Source organism: Procambarus clarkii, chromosome 36, assembly GCF_040958095.1.
Source record: "Procambarus clarkii isolate CNS0578487 chromosome 36, FALCON_Pclarkii_2.0, whole genome shotgun sequence".
Lineage (NCBI taxonomy): Eukaryota > Metazoa > Arthropoda > Malacostraca > Decapoda > Cambaridae > Procambarus > Procambarus clarkii.
Window position 1 is genome coordinate 29872333 of NC_091185.1, and position 25279 is coordinate 29897611.

Below are 25279 nucleotides of genomic sequence, written 5' to 3' on the forward strand. Positions count from 1 at the left end.
GCCCACAGGATGGGTATGGGGTCCACTACCACCCACAGGATGAGTATGGGGTCCACTACCGCCCACAGGATGGGTATGGGGTCCACTACCGCCCACAGGATGAGTATGGGGTCCACTACCGCCCACAGGATGGGTATGGGGTCCACTACCACCCACAGGATGAGTATGGGGTCCACTACCGCCCACAGGATGGGTATGGGGTCCACTACCACCCACAGGATGGGTATGAGGTCCACTACCACCCACAGGATGAGTATGGGGTCCACTACCGCCCACAGGATGGGTATGGGGGTCCACTACCGCCCACAGGATGGGTATGAGGTCCACTACCACCCACAGGATGGGTATGGGTGTCCACTACCGCCCACAGGATGGGTATGGGGTCCACTACCACCCACAGGATGGGTATGGGGTCCACTACCGCCCACAGGATGAGTATGGGGTCCACTACCGCCCACAGGATGGGTATGGGGTCCACTACCACCCACAGGATGGGTATGGGTGTCCACTACCACCCACAGGATGGGTATGGGTGTCCACTACCACCCACAGGATGCGTATGGGGTCCACTACCACCCAGCTGGAACCACAGGATGGGTATGGGGTCCACTACCGCCCACAAGATGGGTATGAGTGACCACTACCACCCACAGGAAGGGTATGGGTGTCCACTACCACCCACAGGATGGGTATCGGCCCACTACCACCCACAGGATTGGTATGGGTATCACCTACCACCCACAGGAGGGGTATGGGGTCCACTACCACCCACAGGATGGGTATGAGGTCCACTACCACCCACAGGATGGGTATGGGGTCCACTATAGCCCGTAGGATGGGTATGGGGTCCACTATAGCCCGTAGGATAATTATTGGGTTAATAATAAGAAAAAATCCATCAATTAGTGTCTACTATGTGTAGGCCAATTCGGCTTTTTCTTTAATTTAGTATTTTGCTTTCACTGTCTCTATTACTAAGTTCTCAAGTTTATTGTGTCATTCCAACGGCTGATTTCCGATATTTCTCAAGTTTTTATGTCTTTCGGAAGTTATGTGGCGCACGCAGGCGCTGCATACTCAACTTTGGGTCTTACATAGGTTGTACAGTGTCTTAAATGTCTCGTTGCTAAGAATTTTAACTAATGGTTACTCTTAAATGTGCTAGTTTTGATGATGCTTTTGATAATATCTTGTGTTCATGCTGTTCTTGCTGTTCTTGAGACAAGCTTAGTGAGATGTCCATCTCTTTATTCTTGAAGATTTCAGTGACTACATTTTAGAACAATTTCCTGGTGTCTAGGTAGTTACAGGTAGTTAGTTGTTGTTGTTTAAGTTTCAGCTACTGGGAACAAAAAGTTCCAAGTAGCACGGGCTATGGTGATCCCGTAGGTAGTTAGTTACACATGGCTCACTTGGCACACGAAGTACACAGCACCCACATAACACACAGGACCCAGACGATACACAGGACACAGACGATACACAGGACACAGAAGATACACAGGACACAGACGATACACAGGACACAGACGATACACAGGACACAGAAGATACACAGGACACAGACGATACACAGGACACAGAAGATACACAGTACACAGAACACAGACGATACATAGGACACAGAAGATACACAGGACACAGACGATACACAGGACACAGAAGATACACAGGACACAGAAGATACACAGGACACAGACGATACACAGGACACAGAAGATACACAGGACACAGAAGATACACAGAACACAGACGATACACAGAACACAGACGATACACAGGACACAGAAGATACACAGGACACAGACGATACACAGGACACAGAAGATACACAGGACACAGACGATACACAGGACACAGAAGATACACAGAACACAGACGATACACAGGACACAGACGATACACAGGACACAGAAGGTACACAGGACACAGACGATACACAGGACACAGAAGATACACAGGACACAGACGATACACAGGACACAGAAGATACACAGAACACAGACGATACACAGGACACAGAAGATACACGGAACACAGACGATACACAGGACACAGACGATACACAGGACACAGAAGATACACAGAACACAGACGATACACAAAACACAGACGATACATAGGACCCAGAAGATACACAGGCTGGTGTGGACTAAGTAACAACAGAGAGAGAGAGAGAGAGAGAGAGAGAGAGAGAGAGAGAGAGAGAGAGAGAGAGAGAGAGAGAGAGTGTGTGTGTGTGTGAGGGGCTCAGACACTCACACCAGGACCCGTCCCTCATATATTATGACGTTATGAGGACTGAGACAATTATTATACCTTATAGAGTGGGTTGAGTCGTAACTCATCACTCATAATCACCTCACCGCTGGCATCTCTGGCTCATAATTGGAACTACCAACTGTTTTCCAGGGATTATACCACAATTATCCCACTAGATAAGGTACAATGGCTAGCTACGATATGTATATATGTGTGTATATATATACTGTATGTATATATATATATATATATATATATATATATATATATATATATATATATATATATATATCTTCATCAATTACTAATTATCATCCATTAATAACCTCCACCCATTACTGTTCCTATTACCTATTCTCTGCCTATTACTGATTTTCATTCATTACTGATCTCCACACATGACTATTCTCTGCCCCATTACCTATCAACACCCATTACTGTCTACACTCATTACTGTCATCACCCATTAATTATCTACACCCATTACTAAGCAATTCCCATTACTGTAGTACACTATTACTGAACTCCTCCCATTTCAAACCTTCATTCATTAGTGGTCAAAAAAAATTTCCCAAAAACATTTCAAAAATTTTTCCCTACGCTGTCGACCGACTGTCTATAACAGGTAGGAGGGTCAACAACCCCCCCTCCCCCGCCCCCCCTATCTTTAAGTCCCCATAACCCCCCCCCCTTTCCCATTCTTCTTCCTATTTTCATCGCCCCCTATTTCTTGCCTTTTTTCCATAATTAACCCGCCTCCCCAATTAGCCGGTAAATAGTCCAATTAAGAGGCTTATAATTTTGTGAGGACATTAACTTCAAGGGATGAACCATAGGTTAGTGCATTGGTGGAGGGAAGGGAGAGAGGGAGAGAGAGAGAGAGAGGGAGAGAGAGAGAGGGAGAGAGAGAGGGAGAGAGAGAGGGAGAGAGAGAGAGAGAGAGAGAGAGAGAGAGAGAGAGAGAGAGAGAGAGAGAGAGAGAGAGAGAGAGAGAGAGAGAGAGAGAGAGAGAGAGAGAGAGAGAGAGAGAGATTGAGCTCTCAAAATTTTGGAAATTTTGTTAGAAATTAGACTGGAGAGAAAAAAACCTTCCACCAGTGTCCTTATCAACCATTTCTGTTCAAAGGAGAATCCCTAACAAGGCCATTGAACATCAAGGATCAAGATGAACAGAAGGTCAAGTGTTCAATACCATATTTTCAATTCAACTTGATCAATCGACCGATGTGGCATCGTTATCTTGAGGTTATCTTGAGATGATTTCGGGGCTTTAGTGTCCCCGCGGCCCGGTCCTCGACCAGGCCTCCACCCCCAGGAAGCAGCCCGTGACAGCTGGCTAACACCCAGGTACCTATTTTACTGCTAGGTCACAGGGGCATTCAGGGTGAAAGAAACTTTGCCCATTTGTTTCTGCCTCGTGCGGGAATCGAACCCGCGCCACAGAATTACGAGCCCTGCGCGCTATCCACCAGGCTACGAGGCCCCCTAATAAATTTGATGTTTCCGCCCGGGGAACATCAAATCGTGTTCACAGCTTCCGGTATTTGCACGACGTGTTCACTCATGTTCACTCGTGTTCAACGAAAGAAGCGTTTCATTTTTGTTCACTTGAAACGAGATTCAAGATCTCAGATATTACGGCTTCATCTGTATGTGACTCAGAAAATCTTTTGTGGGCTAATGTGAAATTGAAACTGAAATAAGTTTATTGAGGTAAAATACACACAAAGGGATGAGGTAGCTCCAGCTATTCTCACCCCGTTCAGTACATCGTGTTAATATATACATAGACACACATCACAAACAATAAACATATTACCGAACATTCCGAGAGAATAATGTGTGTGTGTGGTGCTGTATCAATGGAGCACCAGCGATACAGTATTAGGGACAAAATCTGAATTTCAAGTTGAAATCCAGATTTTGAAAATCCAGATTTTGAACATCCAAATTTTGAAAATCAAGATTTTGAAAATCCAGCGTGAGAAATCCAGCCCCTAAACACTTTTTTTGAGGCCTCATAAACAAAGGCACCATTCCTTCCCTCCGTCCCATCCCAAATCCTTATCCTGACCCCCTCCCCAGTGCTATATAGTCGTAATAGCTTGGGCAGCTTTCTCTCTGATAATTCCCCTCCCTCCATTAAGAAAGGTTTTTAGTTCAAAAACTTCATATTTGCAAATTTTCTCAAAGGAGGTGCTATCAGTTAACAACCTCTCAAGCAGTCCCGACGCGGGCCCAAAGAGCCGAAGCTCAATCCCCCGCAAGCACAACTAGGTGAGTATTAGCAGCACTGACCAGAGGATAAATAAATATACAATCTTTATGTTTATGATAAATTAGCATACAATCACCAGATTTATTATGATATATAGCATACAATCACCACCTATATTGTACTAAATAAAGAAAACGGGATACGGAAAGAATAAGTTCAGCTGAACCTAAGAAATGTCTCTACTTCCCAGCACGAAATATTTCAGCGTATTTCCTTTGTTCTCAAATCCTGGTAATTAAATATTTGCTAATTAGTTGCGTTTAGGGTTCTAAATGGCTTAGAAATTGAGAAATAAATTCCCGACTGTGTGTGTGTGTGTGTTTGTGTGTGTGTGTGTGTGTATTCACCTAGTTGTGCTTGCGGGGGTTGAGCTTTGGCTCTTTGATCCCGCCTCTCAACCGTCAGTCAACTGGTGTACAGATTCCTGAGCCTGTGTGTGTGTGTGTGTGTGTGTGTGTGTGTGTGTGTGTGTGTGTGTGTGTGTGTGTGTGTGTGTGTGTGTGTGTGTGTGTGTGTGTGTGTGTGTGTACTCACCTAATACGTTTTACGTATTAGGTAGTGTTGGTTAATGGATAAGCGTAAAATTTATAGAATAGGAAAGTCTTAAAAGAGATGCTATTTTGTTGGGGCTAATTGGAATGGAGTTTGGACCACACGCATTCCACGCCCTTTTTGTTCTGTCTTGTTTTTTTTGTTGTGTTTTTTTTTTTTTAAGGAAGGTATTGTGTGCTTGTTCCCATTAGTGTTATTTGGGTGGTGAGAAGGACTCTCTCTCTCTCTCTCTCTCTCTCTCTCTCTCTCTCTCTCTGTCTCTGTCTCTGTCTCTGTCTCTGTCTCTGTCTCTGTCTCTGTCTCTGTCTCTGTCTCTGTCTCTGTCTCTGTCTCTGTCTCTGTCTCTCTCTGTCTCTGTCTCTGTCTCTGTCTCTGTCTCTGTCTCTGTCTCTGTCTCTCTGTCTCTGTCTCTGTCTCTGTCTCTGTCTCTGTCTCTGTCTCTGTCTCTGTCTCTCTCTCTCTCTCTCTCTCTCTCTCTCTCTCTCTCCCTCTCTCTTACACACACACACACACACACACAGTAGATATGATAGAACCCAGTAGGCTCAAGAATCTGTACACCAGTTGATTGACGATTGAGAGGCTGGATCAAAAAGCCAAAGTTCAACCCCCGCATGCAAAACGAGGTGAGTACAACTAGGTGAGTACAGACCAACACTGGAATATGCGGCACTGGCGTGGTGCCCAAATCTCAAGAAGCACATAAAGAAACTGCAAAAGATGCAGCGGTATGCTAGAAAATAGCTTCCAGAACTGAAAAACATGCCTAAATTATAAGATAGAAGAAAGAGGTGATATGATCACCACATACAAAATTCTAACAGGAATCGACCAAATTAAAAAGGAGGAATTCCTGATTTCAGTGTTATATGATAAAGAGTATTGGGAAGACGGGACACCACGAGCGTAGCTCTCATCCCGTACCTACGCTTAGGTAACTACACTTAGGTAACTACACAGTAGCATGAGCACTGTGCCAGGATGCCACACACCGCCAGCTAAGTGCTCAAAACTCGCACAATACCCGGAGCCGAAAAACCATTACTGCACAAGGCAATTGTTCGAGCCTGACCTGATGTGCCATAACGACCCTTAGCGAGCGAATTGGTGCGTTCAATCTCATCAACGACTGAACAGAACGAGAGGCAAGAGTCATTACACCGTAAGGAACAATCCCAAAACAATCCATCCAGTACACCACTTCCTAACACCCGGCAAGTACTTTGTAGCAGTAACCTCAGACTCCAATTAAACCCAACATTTGGGTACTTTACAAATGTACTAATGAGCAAACTCTGCCTACAGTCGTGGACCCGGGTCCCACTAACGCTCCTGTCAGGAGCCAGATTCACGAAGCAGTTACACAAGCACTTTCAAACCTGGGCCAGATTCACGAAGCAGTTACACAAGCACTTTCAAACCTGGGGCCAGATTCACGAAGCAGTTACGCAAGCACTTACAAACCTGGGGCCAAACCTGGGGCCAGATTCACGAAGCAGTTACGCTAGCACTTTCAAACCTGGGCCAGATTCACGAAGCAGTTACGTAAGCACTTACAAACCTGGGACCAGATTCACGAAGCAGTTACACAAGCACTTACAAACCTGGGGCCAGATTCACGAGGCAGTTACACAAGCACTTACGAACCTGTCCATCTTTAGACACAGAAATCACAATTGCGTGATGCATCAAATTGACAAATCCACAAGGGCCCTGACCTCGTCACGGCCCTTGTGGATCTGTCCATCTTGTCTCAATCTTTGGCGGCTTTGTTTACAATTATTAAACAGTTAATGAGCTCCGAAGCACCAGGAGGCTGTTTATAACAATAACAACAGTTGATTGGCAAGTTTTAATGCTTGTAAACTGTTTAATAAATGTAAACAAAGCCGTCAAAGATTGAGGAAAGATGTACACGTTCGTAAGTGCTTGCGTAAGTCCTTAGTGAATCTGGCCCCAGGTTCGTAAGTGCTTGCATAACAATTCCGTGAATCTGGCCCCAGGTTCATAAGTACTTGCGTAACAACTTCGTGAATCTGGCCCCAGGTTCGTAAGTACTTGCGTAACAACTTCGTGAATCTGGCCCCAGGTTCGTAAGTGCTTGCGTAACTACTTCGTGAATCTGGCCCCAGGTTCGTAAGTACTTGCGTAACAACTTCGTGAATCTGGCCCCAGGTTCGTAAGTGCTTGCGTATCTTCTTCGTGAATCTGGCCACAGGTGAACTGGTTAGTCACAAGTTGCTGTAGAGTTCTTGATTGTTCAGAAGCTCCGTAGATCGAGGTGGTATCCAAGAGAGAACACAAAAATGGTTTATGGGAAGCACCCACCTGCTTCCCTTCCTAGACCAGGGGTGAGGAAACCATTGGCACGCGTGCCAAATGTGGCACGCCAAAGCCTGTTTTCCGGCGTTTGAAACCCAAGGCTCTCCTTAAAAAAAAAAAAAATCAACGAATATCCAACTTCTTCGCTGAGTTGAATAATTTAATAACTTGACAAAATACAGCTGTATTAAATAGAGCGATGCCAAATACAAGAGCAATCAATAAAGAAACACTGACAAATGTTTATATGATAATAAGTAATAATATATATATATATATATATATATATATATATATATATATATATATATATATATATATATATATATTATATATATATATATATATATATATCCAGCGCCTCAGTGTGGCGATACAGAGGGGAAATGCGCACTGCATCCAGGGTTCCTGCCCGCCATCTGAGGAGCTGGAGGAACTCGACAACCTATGATAACCATCTTTGTAACCCATATGTAACTCTTTTTTGTAACAAAGTTCAAATAAAGTAAATATATATGTGTACATACAAAAGAATGGGGGTGGTAGGAGAAGATAATATTAGTGTTCAGTGAGAAACCACAAGGTCTCCTCTGAATACTTTTTATTTTCTTCTCCGAGGCTATGGGTCCCCACATTGGCACCAGAGGTGTATATATATATATATATATATATATATATATATATATATATATATATATATATATATATATATATATATATATATATATATATATATATATATATATAAAATAGTATTTTCTTATAAGAGTTAAAAAAAATCGTGGAACCGCCTACCCGCCGAAGCCGTAAATGCCAAAACGGTTTTAAAATACAGCTGGAAAAGACCATCAGGGAAAATGGTGGGGGGGGAGGGGGAGAGACCTTTGACAAGCCGCCGGCTTCCTGTCCTCATCGAGGCCACTAGAATTAGTGGGCCCCTTCAGGTAAAATTCAGGTAAATTTCCGATCCATGTATCTGGGCTACATACTAATCGTACGTGTTTTGTTCCACTCAGTTGTTGTGTCATGCGCCAAGTTGTGCCGTCACAATTAGGTGCGTACACACACTGTGTCACACTATGTCAGTCTGTGTCACATTATGTCACTCTGTGTCACTCTGTCACTCTGTGTCACACTATGTCACTCTGTGTCACACTATGTCACTCTGTGTCACACTATGTCACTCTGTGTCACTCTGTGTCACTCTATGTCACTCTGTGTCACTCTGTGTCACACTATGTCACTCTGTGTCACTCTATGTCACTCTGTGTCACTCTGTCACTCTGTGTCACTCTATGTCACTCTGTGTCACTCTATGTCACTCTGTGTCACTCTGTGTCACTCTATGTCACTCTGTGTCACACTATGTCACTCTGTGTTACACTATGTCACTCTGTGTCACTCTGTCACTCTGTGTCACTCTATGTCACTCTGTGTCATTCTATGTCACTCTGTGTCACCCTGTGTCACTCTATGTCACTCTGTGTCACACTATGTCACTCTGTGTCACTCTGTGTCACTCTGTGTCACTCTATGTCACTCTGTGTCACTCTGTGTCACTCTGTGTCACACTATGTCACTCTGTGTCACTCTGTGTCACTCTGTGTCACTCTGTGTCACTCTATGTCACTCAACACACAATATTGGTTGAGTGCTCAACAGCTCACGATATTCACTATATAGCAGCTCAATAACTATCTAAGTATGCCAGAAGAAAATGCATGTATACTGGTTAGAAAGTATATATGTATGGCCACGTCTGTGGTAGAAAATATTCTTATATAAATAAAAAAAAACACCACTCAGGCCAGAGCCCAAAATCATGGTCAGCTGAACAAATCCACAAGGGCCGTGACGAGGATTCGAACCTGCGTCCGAGAGCATCCCAGACGCTGCCTTAATCGACAAGATCAGCTGTCTAGTACAAAACAAGACTAATTCTGAAATCTGTTTTTCCCCCCCAGAAACGGTTTAAAACGGTTTAAAACGGTTTTAACGGTTTTAAAAATCCGAATAAATTATTTTTATTTTATTTTTATTGACCTGTATAAAAAGTTCCAGTTCTATCCCTCCATCTGTCTCTTCCATTTCTCCCTCCCCTCTCATTCCTTCCCCCAGACACTTGAGAGAAGACAGTTAAGATTTCTTGTGGTAGGGAATTAGCGACACCCCGTAGCTCGGCCATTAAGCAGCGTGACGCTAAGGTGATTCAGTCTCTCTCTCTTGTTACTGACTTCCCCTACATGGTCTCCACTACTGAGGCTGAGTCTTGTCTAACGATATTTGTCCGCTCAAATGATGACAATGCACTGTCTCTCTCTGTCTCTCTCTGTCTCTCTCTGTCTCTGTCTCTGTCTCTGTCTCTGTCTCTCTCTCTCTCTCTCTCTCTCTCTGTCTCTGTCTCTGTCTCTGTCTCTGTCTCTGTCTCTGTCTCTGTCTCTGTCTCTGTCTCTGTCTCTGTCTCTGTCTCTCTTTCTCTCTCTCTCTCTCTCTCTCTCTCTCTCTCTCTCTCTCTCTCTCTCTCTCTCTCTCTCTCTCTCTCTCTCTGTCTCTGTCTCTGTCTCTGTCTCTGTCTCTGTCTCTGTCTCTGTCTCTGTCTCTGTCTCTGTCTCTGTCTCTCTCTATCTCTCTCTCTCTATCTCTCTATCTCTCTCTCTCTATCTCTCTCTCTCTCTCTCTCTCTCTCTCTCTCTCTCTCTCTCTCTCTCTCTCTCTCTCTCTCTCTCTCTCTCTCTCTCTCTCTCTCTCTCTCTCTCTCTGCATAAAGAATGCCATTTCAAGGTATTGTTTATGAAATGGCTCCCCGACTGCAATCCAGATATATGCAATGTAATAAGCAATTAGAATTGTAATGATAGTCTGGTGGTTTATACAACCCCTGGAGAACTTCAGAACACTGAACACTAAATACGTGAGGTTCATTAAGAAATAGAACTACTTAACGTCGAATCCGAAGCTATTTCAAGGAAAGGAAATTATGTGAAGAAAATGCTATGCCAGGGAGGGTACCTATATTGCTTATGGAAGGGATCCTTGGCCAGGATAGGTGTCGCGGGGATAGGATGAGGTAGAGGAAGGAATCATGCCCAACCAATCAGACCCTCGGGGATTGAACGTAGACCTGTAAGAAACGAGGCCCTTGCTTTATCATCCAGTCCAAGTGGAAATGTTTATATATTTATTTATACAAGATTTCTTACAGTCTTGTAAGACCAGAGTAATTACATGTAACAGACCAGAAAAAGCTGTAGTCAAATACACAACTTTATTCATAAATGTTTTTATATTTATTATCGAGTTTAAACAAAAAGTTAGAACACTATTTCCGTAATAAAAATATCTGATAACAGCACAACACGTAATCAGAAATTAAGTTATTATAATGTATGAAGCAGACGAGGTGGAAGTCCTTGCCTAAAATAATCAGGAGCAAGTGACGTGGGGACCAGGAGCTAGATCTCGATCCTGTCAGCACATTGAATGAATATGCACTCAAGAAATATTGTGAGGGAAGAGAATTATCAGGAGAAAACACTAATTAAGTCATTACTAGCACCTGAGCTGCCGTGGGGTGCGGACGTAATGCTTGCCTCTCTGGTAGTTGGTGGAAGTTTGCCAGGTTGGCCGGCAGGGGGTGTCCGTGTCTCTGCCCGCTTGGTCAGTGCTGACGTGGCTTGCAGGATGGGGGTACCTCTTACCCCTGTAGTGAGGAAGTGAGGCTCAGTCCGTAGGCCTCGAGTTTTCTGGCCGGGCTGGTTATCCTTAGGTGGCGCTGGTGTTATGTGAGATGCTTCGTATCCCTGTGATGAAAATGTATGGCGTCGAGTTGGTGAATACACATAGGGCTATTGTCAAGTTCACAGAAGAGGTGGCGTATTGGGAGTTTCTCCATCGCTACGAGGGGCGGACCTTACCCCTGCCGGACAGTGCCCGCACTGTGACCCTCTCAGATCGTAGTGGTCTCCCTCACTTATGTCAGTGTTCATGGGGCACCCTTGGAGTTTCCGGAGGGACTGCTGTGGCGTTACTTCAGCCAGTTTGGTGCCGTTGTTAGTGTGAGGTTGCACATGATCTCGCGTCCGCTCAAGGGTGTTCGAACGAACATTCGCACCCCAGGCATGCGGCTCCGGGCAGACATTCCGTCCTCTGTGAAGCTCATGGAATACCACATTCGGGAGTTTTACGCCCGCCAGCCTTGGACGTGTTATCGTTGTGGCCTTTTGGGCCATCAGGCTGCTGGGTGTTCTGCGCCTGCCATTGTGCCCGTGAACCTCTTCAGTGAGGAGGATTTCCCGCTGCTTTCTGTGGAGGCTTCGGTGGATGTGGACGTCTCTTTGGTCGATGCTGCAACCCCTGTGTCGATTGTTGTCGCCTCTCCTCCGGTGGTTGTGTCGCCGTCTGGTGCCCGTCCTGCTCCAGTTGGCGTTCCTGTGGATCTTCCGGCTGCCTTCAGCTCGGCTCCCCCATCTTCCAGTTCTTCGTGTGCTGCGTCTATCCCGGTCCCTGCACCCTCGTCGTCTGTCCCGGCTGTGCTGGGTGCTAGGGTGAACATGGCGCCTCCTCCTGTGCCTGGCCTGGTACCCCGTATGGTTGAGGATGCTGCCGTTCTACGACGAGTGTCGGTTCGCCCGGCTTGTGTTGACCGAGTCTCTGGGTGAAGTGCAGGGGCCGTCTCGGTGGCCTCCATCCGCTTCTTCAGTGTCTTCTGTTTCCAGGGAGGGGGTAGTTCGCTCTACCTTCCTTCGTTACGCGACTACTGCCGCCCAGCTCCAGGAGCTGCCGCTTCCGCCTGATCTGGTGGTTCCTGAGTTTATGCACGCCCCCCTGAAGCAGGGGGATCGTTGTCCTACCGACAGGGAGTACTTAATATGGGACGCCTATACACAGAAATATCCTCTGCATGAGTTTCCTGAGAAATATTCGCCTCCCATTGAGGTATTTCCTCCTAAGTGATTTTGTGTGTGTGTATGTGTGTGTGCTGTGTTGTGGTGTTATGTCCGTTTGTGTGCGTAGATGTGGGGTGGGGTTGCGTGTGTGGGTGGGCCGGATTTGTTTTCCCGGTTCTTGCGTGCTCTGTGCTTGTTGTGTAGTGTGTTGAGCCCTTCGGGCTGCTTGTGTGGCCCAGCTTGTTTTTGTTCTCATTGTCATGTATTGCCACTGTGATTTTTCCCTTTGTTTCTGTGTTCATTTTGGTGTTGTATTTCTTGTTATTGTGGTTATGTGTTTGTGCCTCTCCGTGTGGTTATGTGTTTGTGCCTCTCCGTGTGGTTATGTGTTTGTGCCTCTCCGTGTGGTTATGTGTTTGTGCCTCTCCGTGTGGTTATGTGTTTGTGCCTCTCCGTGTGGTTATGTGTTTGTGCCTCTCCGTGTGGTTATGTGTTTGTGCCTCTCCGTGTGGTTATGTGTTTGTGCCTCTCCGTGTGGTTATGTGTTTGTGCCTCTCCGTGTGGTTATGTGTTTGTGCCTCTCCGTGTGGTTATGTGTTTGTGCCTCTCCGTGTGGTTATGTGTTTGTGCCTCTCCGTGTGGTTATGTGTTTGTGCCTCTCCGTGTGGTTATGTGTTTGTGCCTCTCCGTGTGGTTATGTGTTTGTGCCTCTCCGTGTGGTTATGTGTTTGTGCCTCTCCGTGTGGTTATGTGTTTGTGCCTCTCCGTGTGGTTATGTGTTTGTGCCTCTCCGTGTGGTTATGTGTTTGTGCCTCTCCGTGTGGTTATGTGTTTGTGCCTCTCCGTGTGGTTATGTGTTTGTGCCTCTCCGTGTGGTTATGTGTTTGTGCCTCTCCGTGTGGTTATGTGTTTGTGCCTCTCCGTGTGGTTATGTGTTTGTGCCTCTCCGTGTGGTTATGTGTTTGTGCCTCTCCGTGTGGTTTCTGGGGCCAGTAGGCTTGTTTTGTGTCGTGTTTCAGTGGTTGGGTTGTTGGGTGCGGGTTTGGGTACTTTGTACTTTTCCTGATGTGCTTATTGTTGTTTTTGTTGTCGGACCTTCAGGCCGTGTTTTGTGTATTTGTTCTTTGTGATTTTATAATTTGTTGTTTGTGTTCTGTTTTTGTTTTGTTCTTATTTTATTGTATTTATACGCATGTAAAAATAAAAAAAATAAAAATTAAGTCATTACCAACCAACCCATCCTCACACTAGGCTGGTTAAAGCAGCGGCCGTCCTCACACTAGGCTGGTTAAAGCAGCGGCCGTCCTCACACTAGCCTGGTTAAAGCAGCGGCCGTCCTCACACTAGGCTGGTTAAAGCAGCGGCCGTCCTCACACTAGGCTGGTTAAAGCAGCGGCCGTCCTCACACTAGGCTGGTTAAAGCAGAGGCCGTCCTCACACTAGGCTGGTTAAAGCAGCGGCCGTCCTCACACTAGGCTGGTTAAAGCAGCGGCCGTCCTCACACTAGGCTGGTTAAAGCAGCGGCCGTCCTCACACTAGGCTGGTTAAAGCAGAGGCCGTCCTCACACTAGGCTGGTTAAAGCAGCGGCCGTCCTCACACTAGGCTGGTTAAAGCAGCGGCCGTCCTCACACTAGGCTGGTTAAAGTAGCGGCCGTCCTCACACTAGGCTGGTTAAAGTAGCGGCCGTCCTCACACTAGGCTGGTTAAAGAAGCGGCCGTCCTCACACTAGGCTGGTTAAAGAAGCGGCCGTCCTCACACTAGGCTGGTTAAAGCAGCGGCTGTCCTCACACTAGGCTGGTTAAAGAAGCGGCCGTCCTCACACTAGGCTGGTTAAAGCAGCGGCCGTCCTCACACTAGGCTGGTTAAAGTAGCGGCCGTCCTCACACTAGGCTGGTTAAAGTAGCGGCCGTCCTCACACTAGGCTGGTTAAAGCAGCGGCCGTCCTCACACTAGGCTGGTTAAAGCAGCGGCCGTCCTCACACTAGGCTGGTTAAAGCAGCGGCCGTCCTCACACTAGGCTGGTTAAAGCAGCGGCCGTCCTCACACTAGGCTGGTTAAAGCAGCGGCCGTCCTCACACTAGGCTGGTTAAAGCAGCGGCCGTCCTCACACTAGGCTGGTTAAAGTAGCGGCCGTCCTCACACTAGGCTGGTTAAAGCAGAGGCCGTCCTCACACTAGGCTGGTTAAAGCAGCGGCCGTCCTCACACTAGGCTGGTTAAAGTAGCGGCCGTCCTCACACTAGGCTGGTTAAAGTAGCGGCCGTCCTCACACTAGGCTGGTTAAAGCAGCGGCCGTCCTCACACTAGGCTGGTTAAAGCAGCGGCTGTCCTCCCCAGACGCAATCACCAATGTTAACATACTGTATATTAAAAACTGGTTTGTTTTCATACATAAATTATTATTCTTATACATACAAATTCTATGTATAGTTAGGCGTAGGTTAGGTTAGGTTAGGTTAGGCGTAGGTTAGGTTAGGTTAGGTTAGGTTAGGTTAGGTTAGGTCAGGTTAGGTTAGGTTAGGCGTAGGTTAGGTTAGGTTAGGTTAGGTTAGGTTAGGCGTAGGTTAGGTTAGGTTAGGTTAGGTTAGGTTAGGTTAGGTTAGGCGTAGGTTAGGTTAGGCGTAGGTTAGGTTAGGTTAGGTTAGGTTAGGTTAGGTTAGGTTAGGTTAGGCGTAGGTTAGGTTAGGTTAGGTTAGGTTAGGTTAGGTTAGGCGTAGGTTAGGTTAGGTTAGGTTAGGTTAGGTTAGGTTAGGTTAGGCGTAGGTTAGGTTAGGCGTAGGTTAGGTTAGGTTAGGTTAGGTTAGGTTAGGTTAGGTTAGGCGTAGGTTAGGTTAGGTTAGGTTAGGTTAGGTTAGGTTAGGCGTAGGTTAGGTTAGGTTAGGTTAGGTTAGGTTAGGTTAGGTTAGGTTAGGCGTAGGTTAGGTTAGGTTAGGTTAGGTTAGGTTAGCGTAGGTTAGGTTAGGTTAGGTTAGGTTAGGTTAGGTTAGGCGTAGGTTAGGTTAGGTTAGGTTAGGTTAGGTTAGGCGTAGGTTAGGTTAGGTTAGGTTAGGTTAGGTTAGGCGTAGGTTAGGTTAGGTTAGGCGTAGGTTAGGTCAGGTGTTTAGGTTCTGTTGGCGATTATTTGTATTTGTAGTACGTGGGTGAAGCATTTATAGCGTTGTGGTTCGAACACAAGTCGCCAGTGAAGCACTTGTTCCGGAAGTGTTCGGACGTCATAGCCTGGTGGATAGCGCGCAGGACTCGTAATTCTGTGGCGCGGGTTCGATTCCCGCACGAGGCAGAAACAAATGGGCAAAGTTTCTTTCACCCTAAATGCCTCTGTTACCTAGCAGTAAATAGGTACCTGGGAGTTAGTCAGCTGTCACGGGCTGCTTCCTGGGGGTGGAGGCCTGGTCGAGGACCGGGCCGCGGGGACACTAAAGCCCCGAAATCATCTCAAGATAACCTCAAGATAACGTCATCAGTTGTGAGTTGTGTGTGAAAAGTTTTTCTTTCATAAACAGCTGGGGGTTTGGCGAGTGGATGGAATGGACTTTGGCCTTTGTTAATGAGGACGGGCTGCTGTAGCAACAATGTGAGGGAAGTGGACCAGTCACACGAGGACTTGGGTGAAACAGCTCCCAGTACTCACTACGGAGGGAGGTTGTCCTCCTGTGAGTAGTATTGAAGACCAGTCACAGCCCCGCTCCTGTGTCAGGTGAGTCCACTATGGGATCACCATAGCCCGTGCTACTTGCAACTTTTGTTCCCAGTTGCTGAATCTAAAACAATAGATTACAAAAGCACATAGTGGGTTCTGAAACCTTCTAAAACCCCGTTTAGCTAAGTTAGAGCACTTGTAAGTGAGTTACGGCACTTGTGAATTACTTACAACACTAGTGAGTGAGTTATTACACTTGTAAGTGAGTTACTTACAACACTAGTAAGTGAGTTATTACACTTGTGAGTGAGTTACTTACAACACTAGTGAGTGAGTTATTACACTTGTAAGTGAGTTACTTACAACACTAGTGAGTGAGTTATTACACTTGTAAGTGAGTTACTTACAACACTAGTAAGTGAGTTATTACACTTGTGAGTGAGTTACTTACAACACTAGTGAGTGAGTTATTACACTTGTAAGTGAGTTACTTACAACACTAGTAAGTGAGTTATTACACTTGTGAGTGAGTTACTTACAACACTAGTAAGTGAGTTATTCCACTTGTAAGTGAGTTACTTACAACACTAGTAAGTGAGTTATTCCACTTGTAAGTGAGTTACTTACAACACTAGTGAGTTATTACACTTGTGAGTGATAGCTACAGTTAGCAAGCCGGGGCAAGATATGCTACTTATCTAGACTAATCACTAGACCTGAAAAACAAGATATCATTTCAAAAGGATATCTGGAAAAGGACACAGGGATAGGAATGGACCATCGGGGTTCGAACGCCGACCTGTAAAAAGCCAGGCTGTCACTATACCGACCAAGCCAGGTGGAAGGCTTGGTCGGTATAGTAACTGGAATTCACGAAAGCAGTTACACAAGCACTTACGAACCTGTCCATCTTTTCTCAATCTTTGGCGGCTTTGTTTACAATTATTAAACAGTTAATGAGCCACGAAGCACCAGGAGGCTGTTTATAACAATAACAACAGTTGATTGGCAAGTTTTCATGCTTGTAAGCAGCTTAATAATTGTAAACAAAGCCGTCAAAGATTGAGGAAAGACGGACAGGTTCGTAAGTGCTTGCGTAACTGCTTCGTGAATCTGGTTCAAGGTCGGTATAGGGACAGGAGATACTTCCTATATCGACCACTAGATGGCAGGAGACATTTCTCATATCATCCACTAGATGGCAGGAGTCTCGCTCCACTCATTAGCGCCACACGACAACTCCCACTGGGCCAATAAGCTTGTTATTACAACGTGTAGATTAGTAGTCAGGTTATCTTGATGGGGCCGCATGCGCGCTCAGGGCGGCCAGGTATATATATACACACCTGGCCTGGCCAGATTCACGAAGCAGTTACGCAAGCACTGACGAACCTGTCCGTCCGTCCGTCTCTCCGTGTGTGTGTGTGTGTGTGTGTCTGTGTGTGTCTGTGTGTGTGTCTGTGTGTGTGTCTGTGTGTGTGTCTGTGTGTGTGTCTGTGTGTGTGTCTGTGTGTGTGTCTGTGTGTGTGTCTGTGTGTGTCTGTGTGTGCGTCTGTGTGTGTGTCTGTGCGTGTGTCTGTGTGTGTGTCTGTGTGTGTCTGTGTGTGTGTCTGTGTGTGTGTCTGTGTGTGTGTCTGTGTGTCTGTGTGTGTGTGTGTCTGTGTGTCTGTCTGTGTGTGTGTCTGTGTGTCTGTCTGTGTGTCTGTCTGTGTGTCTGTCTCTGTCTCCGTCTCTGTCTCTGTCTCTGTCTGTCTCTCTCTCTCTGTCTGTCTCTCTCTCTCTCTCTGTCTCTCTCTCTCTGTCTGTCTCTCTCTCTGTCTCTCTCTCTCTCTCTCTCTCTCTCTCTCTCTCTCTCTCTCTCTCTCTCTCTCTCTCTCTCTCTCTCTCTCTCTCTCTCTCTCTCTCTCTATATATATATATATATATATATATATATATATATATATATATATATATATATATATATATATATATATATATATAGAAGTGCAAGTGGATCAATTTTTTTAACTATTTTCACTGATAAGGTATTCTCCTCTTGGAGATTGATGTTGTGGAGTAAGCAGCCTGTTTTGATTACGATTGATACACCCTTGTTTGTTTTGATTGATTGATTGATGCTCTGTTTTACTTACCCAATTGGTAAGAAATATTGAACTGAACAAATCCACAAGGGCTGTGACGAGGATTCGAACCTGTTTGTGTGATTGAACTGAAGTTTAATTTAATAATATTACTACTGGTCTGTGCTTAATTATATGTGTAGTAGACATTTATTTTTGAAAAATTGTCTGATGTTAATGGACATAATTTTTATGCCAATATTTGTTCTGTCTCGAGTTGGTTCGTGAATCCTTAAATACGGATTGTGAGATGCTTCGGATTAAGCGTTCACTCTGGTTAGATTTGTGTTTAGATTCTATTTGGCGATTATTTGTATTTGTAGTACGTGGGTGAAGCATTTATATACAAGAGAAATAACAATTTATCAGTCAGTTAAGGAGAAAAAGTTCCAGTTTTAACATAGACATTAGAGAGACCATAGAGTGTAGAGGAAGATAGCATAGTGGTCTACACTATACAGTGTAGAGGAAGATAGCATAGTGGACTACACTATACAGTGAAGAGGAAGATAGCATAGTGGTCTACACTATACAGTGTAGAGGAAGATAGCATAGTGGTCTACACTATACAGTGAAGAGGAAGATAGCATAGTGGTCTACACTATACAGTGTAGAGGAAGATAGCATAGTGGTCTACACTATACAGTGTAGAGGAAGATAGCATAGTGGTCTACACTATACAGTGTAGAGGAAGATAGCATAGTGGTCTACACTATACAGTGTAGAGGAAGATAGCATAGTGGTCTACACTATACAGTGTAGAGGAAGATAGCATAGTGGTCTACACTATACAGTGTAGAGGAGGATAGCATAGTGGTCTACACTATACAGTGTAGAGGAAGATAGCACAGTGGTCTACACTATACAGTGTAGAGGAAGATAGCATAGTGGTCTACACTATACAGTGTAGAGGAAGATAGCATAGTGGTCTACACTATACAGTGTAGAGGAAGATAGCATAGTGGTCTACACTATACAGTGTAGAGGAAGATAGTATTCTAGTCTACACTATACAGTGTAAAGGAAGATAGCATAGTGGTCTACACTATACAGTGTAGAGGAAGATAGCATAGTGGTCTACACTATACAGTGTAGAGGAAGATAGCATAGTGGTCTACACAACCCCACACAGTGGACTACCTAACACTCCACCTACACAGTAAAGTTCTTGGTCATGACTGACAGTTCTGAGACTGAAGACGAACCAATATATTATTTTTCCCTGATTCCATATACCTGTCTAACCAGACTGTGAGATTGGGATCTTAGATGATCTTAGAGTTGGCTTATATGACCTATAAATCTTAAACCCTCCTATTCATAAGGATATCAGCACACTGATGTGTAACCTAACTTTCTTCCAAGACAGAAATGGTCCCGCTTGACTTAAGGGTACTAGTAATTGCCGGTAAGTCTGACAAAGGTGTTTCAGAAACCATCTTAATATCTTTATTACCAGCGGTGCCTTGTGTTCCAGAGGAGAGGCTTCACCAAGTAACCAACTCAGGGTTTCCTCAGCACCTTCTTAAGGTCTTGGAGGTGACGTAAGGAGCTCCGCACAAGGAACTTGTTGGGGAAGCGCAAGGAACTTGTTGATGAGGCTCCGTGCTGGTCCAAGGTGAGAGGTCAGGTCACCACGAGGTTGTGGTGGTGGAGGGTGAGGGTTGTGGTGGTGGGTGAAGGTTGTGGTGGAGGGTGAGGGTTGTGGTGGAGGGTGAGGGTTGTGGTGGTGGGTGAAGGTTGTGGTGGAGGGTGAGGGTTGTGGTGGAAGGTGAGGGTTGTGGTGGTGGGTGAGGGTTGTGGTGGAGGGTGAGGGTTGTGGTGGAGGGTGAGGGTTGTGGTGGAGGACGAGGGTTGTGGTGGTGGGTGAAGGTTGTGGTGGAGGGTGAGGGTTGTGGTGGTGGGTGAAGGTTGTGGTGGAGGGTGAGGGTTGTGGTGGTGGGTGAAGGTTGTGGTGGAGGGTGAGGGTTGTGGTGGAGAGTGAGGGTTGTGGTGGAAGGTGAGGGTTGTGGTGGAGGGTGAGGGTTGTGCTGGAGGACGAGGGTTGTACTGGAGGACGATGGTTGTGCTGGAGGACGATGGTTGTGCTGGAGGACGAGGGTTGTGCTGGAGGACGAGGGTTGTGGTGGAGGACGAGGGTTGTGGTGGTGGGTGAAGGTTGTGGTGGAGAGTGAGGGTTGTGGTGGTGGGTGAAGGTTGTGGTGGAGGGTGAGGGTTGTGGTGGAGGGTGAGGGTTGTGGTGGTGGGTGAAGGTTGTGGTGGAGGGTGAGGGTTGTGCTGGAGGACGAGGGTTGTACTGGAGGACGATGGTTGTGCTGGAGGACGATGGTTGTGCTGGAGGACGAGGGTTGTGCTGGAGGACGAGGGTTGTGCTGGAGGACGATGGTTGTGCTGGAGGACGAGGGTTGTGCTGGAGGACGAGGGTTGTGGTGGAGGACGAGGGTTGTGGTGGTGGGTGAAGGTTGTGGTGGAGGGTGAGGGTTGTGGTGGTGGGTGAAGGTTGTGGTGGAGGGTGAGGGTTGTGGTGGAGGGTGAGGGTTGTGGTGGTGGGTGAAGGTTGTGGTGGAGGGTGAGGGTTGTACTGGAGGACGATGGTTGTGCTGGAGGACGAGGGTTGTGCTGGAGGACGAGGGTTGTGCTGGAGGACGAGGGTTGTGCTGGAGGACGAGGGTTGTGCTGGAGGACGAGGGTTGTGCTGGAGGACGAGGGTTGTGCTGGAGGGTGAGGGTTGTGGTGGAGGACGAGGGTTGTGGTGGAGGACGAGGGTTGTGCTGGAGGACGAGGGTTGTGGTGGAAGACGAGGGTTGTGGAGGACGATGGTTGTGGTGGAGGACGAGGGTTGTGCTGGAGGACGAGGGTTGTGGTGGAGGACGAGGGTTGTGGTGGAGGACGAGGGTTGTGCTGGAGGACGAGGGTTGTGGTGGAGGACGAGGGTTGTGCTGGAGGACGAGGGTTGTGCTGGAGGACGAGGGTTGTAGTGAAGTACAACAACAACTCACAACCCCAACAAACCATCTCCGGGTCTTCACATATCCGTAAGGCCAGCTCCAGCAGCCGGAAAAACACGTATTAACCGGACCGAACGCTCCGTATATCTTCTTATCCTTATAAGTGAGTGTAAGGAGCCGACTCCACATTAAACCGGACTGAGGTATAATATCCGGATAACTTATAAAGCTTACTGTATAACTCCGCTCAGTGGGGACAGTGTTCAGCGATTTATCCGAAATAAATGGAATAGTATAAGTAAGAATATAAGGAGGAGGCTTGTTGCCTTTTTGACCAGGTATAAGGGCAGATACCTGACCTACAGGTGTGGTGAGGGAGGGGTACAGGTGTGTGACGAGCCACATATGTGTGTTGGCGAGTCACATATGTGGTCTTAACCTTCAAAAAGGCAGCTTTATATATCAAGGAGCTCTTGACAGCCACGTGGTGATGGGAGATGATGCTGTCAAAAGGGGAAGCTTGTCCTGCTCTGCTTGACAGGGTGGAGTTGGACGAGGGGCACTGATGGCTGTGGCGGCCAGAGATATCAATGTTAAGCTTCAGATAAGTTTGATTTTGTCCACTTCCGGGAAGTGGTGGAGGCTGTGGGCTTGGTGGAGGAGATGTGGTCATCACTATGAGTGTAACATCATCATTATCACCAGCAGCACCATCACCACCATCACCACCATCACCACCATGACCACAATCAACACCTCCACCAGGTCCCCTCCATCACCACCATCACCACAATCAACACCTCCATCACCACCATCACCACATTCAACACCTCCATCACCACCACCATCACCACCATCACCACCACCACAATCACCACCATCACCACCACCATCACCACCATCACCACCACCACCACGTCCCCTCCATCACCGCCATCACCACCACGTCCCCTCCATCACCACCATCACCACCATCACCACCACCACCACCATCACCACCATCACCACCATCACCACCATCACCACCACCACCACCATCACCACCATCACCACCATCACCACCATCACCACCACCACCACGTCCCCTCCATCACCGCCATCACCACCACGTCCCCTCCATCACCACCATCACCACCATCACCACCATCACCACCACCACCACCATCACCACCATCACCACCACCACCACGTCCCCTCCATCACCACCATCACCACCACCACCACCACCACCATCACCACCATCACCACCACCACCATCACCACCACCACCACCACCACCACCACCATCACCACCACGTCCCCTCCATCACCGCCATCACCACCATCACCACCACCATCACCACCATCACTACCACCATCACCACCATCACCACCACCACCACCACCACAACCACCACCACCATCACCACCACCACCACGTCCCCTCCATCACCACCATCACCACCACCACCACCACCACCATCACCACCATCACCACCACCACCACCACCATCACCACCACCACCACCACCACCATCACCACCACCACCACCACCACCACCATCACCACCACGTCCCCTCCATCACCGCCATCACCACCATCACCACCACCATCACCACCATCACCATCACCACCATCACCACCACCACCACCACCACAACCACCACCACCACCACCATCACCACCACGTCCCCTCCATCACCACCACCACCACCATCACCATCACCACCACGTCCCCTCCATCACCACCACCATCACCACCACCACCACCATCACCACCACCACCACCATCACCACCACCATCACCACCACCATCACCACCATCACCACCACCATCACCACCACCACCACCATCACCACCACCATCACCACCACCATCACCACCACGTCCCCTCCATCACCACCACCACCACCATCACCACCACCATCACCACCACGTCGCCTCCATCACCACCACCACCACCACCACCATCACCACCACGTCCCCTCCATCACCACCACCATCACCACCACCATCACCACCACCACCACCATCACCACCACCATCACCACCACGTCCCCTCCATCACCATCACCACCACCACCACCATCACCATCACCACCACGTCCCCTCCATCACCACCACCATCACCACCACCACCACCATCACCACCACCACCACCATCACCACCACCATCACCACCACCATCACCACCATCACCACCACCATCACCACCACCACCACCATCACCACCACCATCACCACCACCATCACCACCACGTCCCCTCCATCACCACCACCACCACCATCACCACCACCATCACCACCACGTCGCCTCCATCACCACCACCACCACCACCACCATCACCACCACGTCCCCTCCATCACCACCACCATCACCACCACCATCACCACCACCACCACCATCACCACCACCATCACCACCACGTCCCCTCCATCACCATCACCACCACCATCACCACCACCATCACCACCACCACCACCATCACCACCACGTCCCCTCCATCACCACCACCATCACCACCACCACCACCATCACCACCACCACCACCATCACCACCACCATCACCACCACCATCACCACCATCACCACCACCATCACCACCACCACCACCATCACCATCACCACCACCACCACCATCACCACCACGTCCCCTCCATCACCACCACCATCACCACCACCACCACCATCACCACCACGTCCCCTCCATCACCACCACCACCACCACCACCACCATCACCACCACCACCACCATCACCACCACCATCACCACCACCATCACCACCACGTCGCCTCCATCACCGCTGCCTCCACAAACCCATAGACCAACAGAACCATTAATTAATAAAGGTAAATATGCATATAAATGGCAGCAAAAAAAATGGGTAGAATGCCCCCGGAGACCAGACTCGGGCACTAATACCCTCTCATTATACCCTACCGCTGGCCCTACACTTCCTGCCCCAGGGGAAAGAAGCACAATCTATTCAAAAAACCCTTATTTTTCCCCCTTAATCAAGAGGTAAAAAGTACACTTTTTTTTACAAAACTATTGTAGGCAGGCTTTTTCAAAGATGAATTATGTCACATCTTGTTTTTATTTAATACAAAGTGTGGGAATGAAGGGAATTAAATAGCGACGTGACTATTATTTTGACAAAGTAGATATATGTATAATCTTGATGAATAGTTTTACTATTCTAGATAAAACTAGATAAAACGAATAAAACTAGATAGACGATAATCTAGTTTTATTGAGACGCGTCATAAAGGTATTTTGGGGTTTTTCCCTTTACTGACACGAGGAACAAATTAGAATTCTGTTTTCTCTCTCGCTACTGTGGATAATTTCTGGATACCATTCAATTTCAACCTAGAGCATTAGCAAGAAGCTTGAATTCCTTCGAAAACTCTCTCGACACATCAGATCACGTCCAGGAGAGAGAGAGAGAGAGAAATGGGGAAAGAGAGAGAGAGAGAGAGAGAGAGAGAGAGAGAGAGAGAGAGAGAGAGAGAGAGAGAGAGAGAGAGAGAGAGAGAGAGAGAGAGAGAGAGACAGCGAGAGAGAGAGAGACAGAGACAGAGAGAGAGAGAGACAGCGAAAGTGAGAGAGAGAGAGAGAGAGAGAGAGAGAGAGAGAGAGAGAGAGAGAGAGAGAGAGAGAGAGAGAGAGAGAGAGAGAGAGAGAGAGAGAGAGAAAGACGGCGAGAGAGAGAGAGACAGCGAGAGTGAGAGAGAGAGAGAGAGAGAGACAGAGAGACAGAGAGAGAGAGAGAGACAGCGAGAGAAAGAGAGAGAGAGAGAAAGAGATTTAAACTCCTGTAATGATGCAAATTTGCATTCGAGGCTCCACGAAAGGGCCTAATTCGTGTCTTCAGACTGACCGCATCGAATACCCGGCTGTAATTCATCCCAGACCAGAGAGAGAGAGAGAGAGAGAGAGAGAGAGAGAGAGAGAGAGAGAGAGAGAGAGAGAGAGAGCGTTAGGAGCCTCCAGCCAGATCAAACCCAATATGGCTGATGTGTTTACATCGCGGCTAGTAATGTTCCGCACCGCCACCAGATGGCGGGCGGGGCGGTTCAAAGTTGCCGCCTACCACAAGGAACCATAATATCCTGAGGTGTTATACATGCAATATTTTTGACGTGAATGTTGATCTAATTATTCTGTTATGATGGGAAGATTATTGTGAAGCTGCGAGTCCGCATAAGTCTTCATTACGGCCAATGATTCGGTGTAGCGATGCCGGGGCCGGACTTCGCTACACCGCTGTACTGATTCAGTG

General features: G+C 47.3%; 2 protein-coding genes across 2 annotated transcripts in view; both read left to right on the forward strand.

Annotated features, from left to right (window-relative positions):
• The window catches only part of LOC138371718 (processed variable antigen-like), a 34595-nt gene extending 32472 nt beyond the window's left edge, over window positions 1-2123 (forward strand). The window contains exon 5 of the mRNA XM_069336738.1: window positions 1620-2123. Coding sequence (XP_069192839.1) covers window positions 1620-2123 — 504 coding nt within the window. The remainder of the gene's footprint in view (window positions 1-1619) is intronic.
• Window positions 2124-12684: 10561 nt separating this feature from the next.
• Window positions 12685-13296, forward strand: LOC138371719 (uncharacterized). The gene has a single exon (XM_069336739.1). The coding sequence runs from the start codon at window positions 12685-12687 to the stop codon at window positions 13294-13296; it is 612 nt and encodes a 203-aa protein (XP_069192840.1).
• Window positions 13297-25279: the final 11983 nt, after the last annotated feature.

Bases quoted from the DNA above. Each gene is read 5' to 3' on its own strand.
- LOC138371719 (XM_069336739.1), top strand. From the start codon at position 12,685: ATGTGTTTGTGCCTCTCCGTGTGGTTATGTGTTTGTGCCTCTCCGTGT.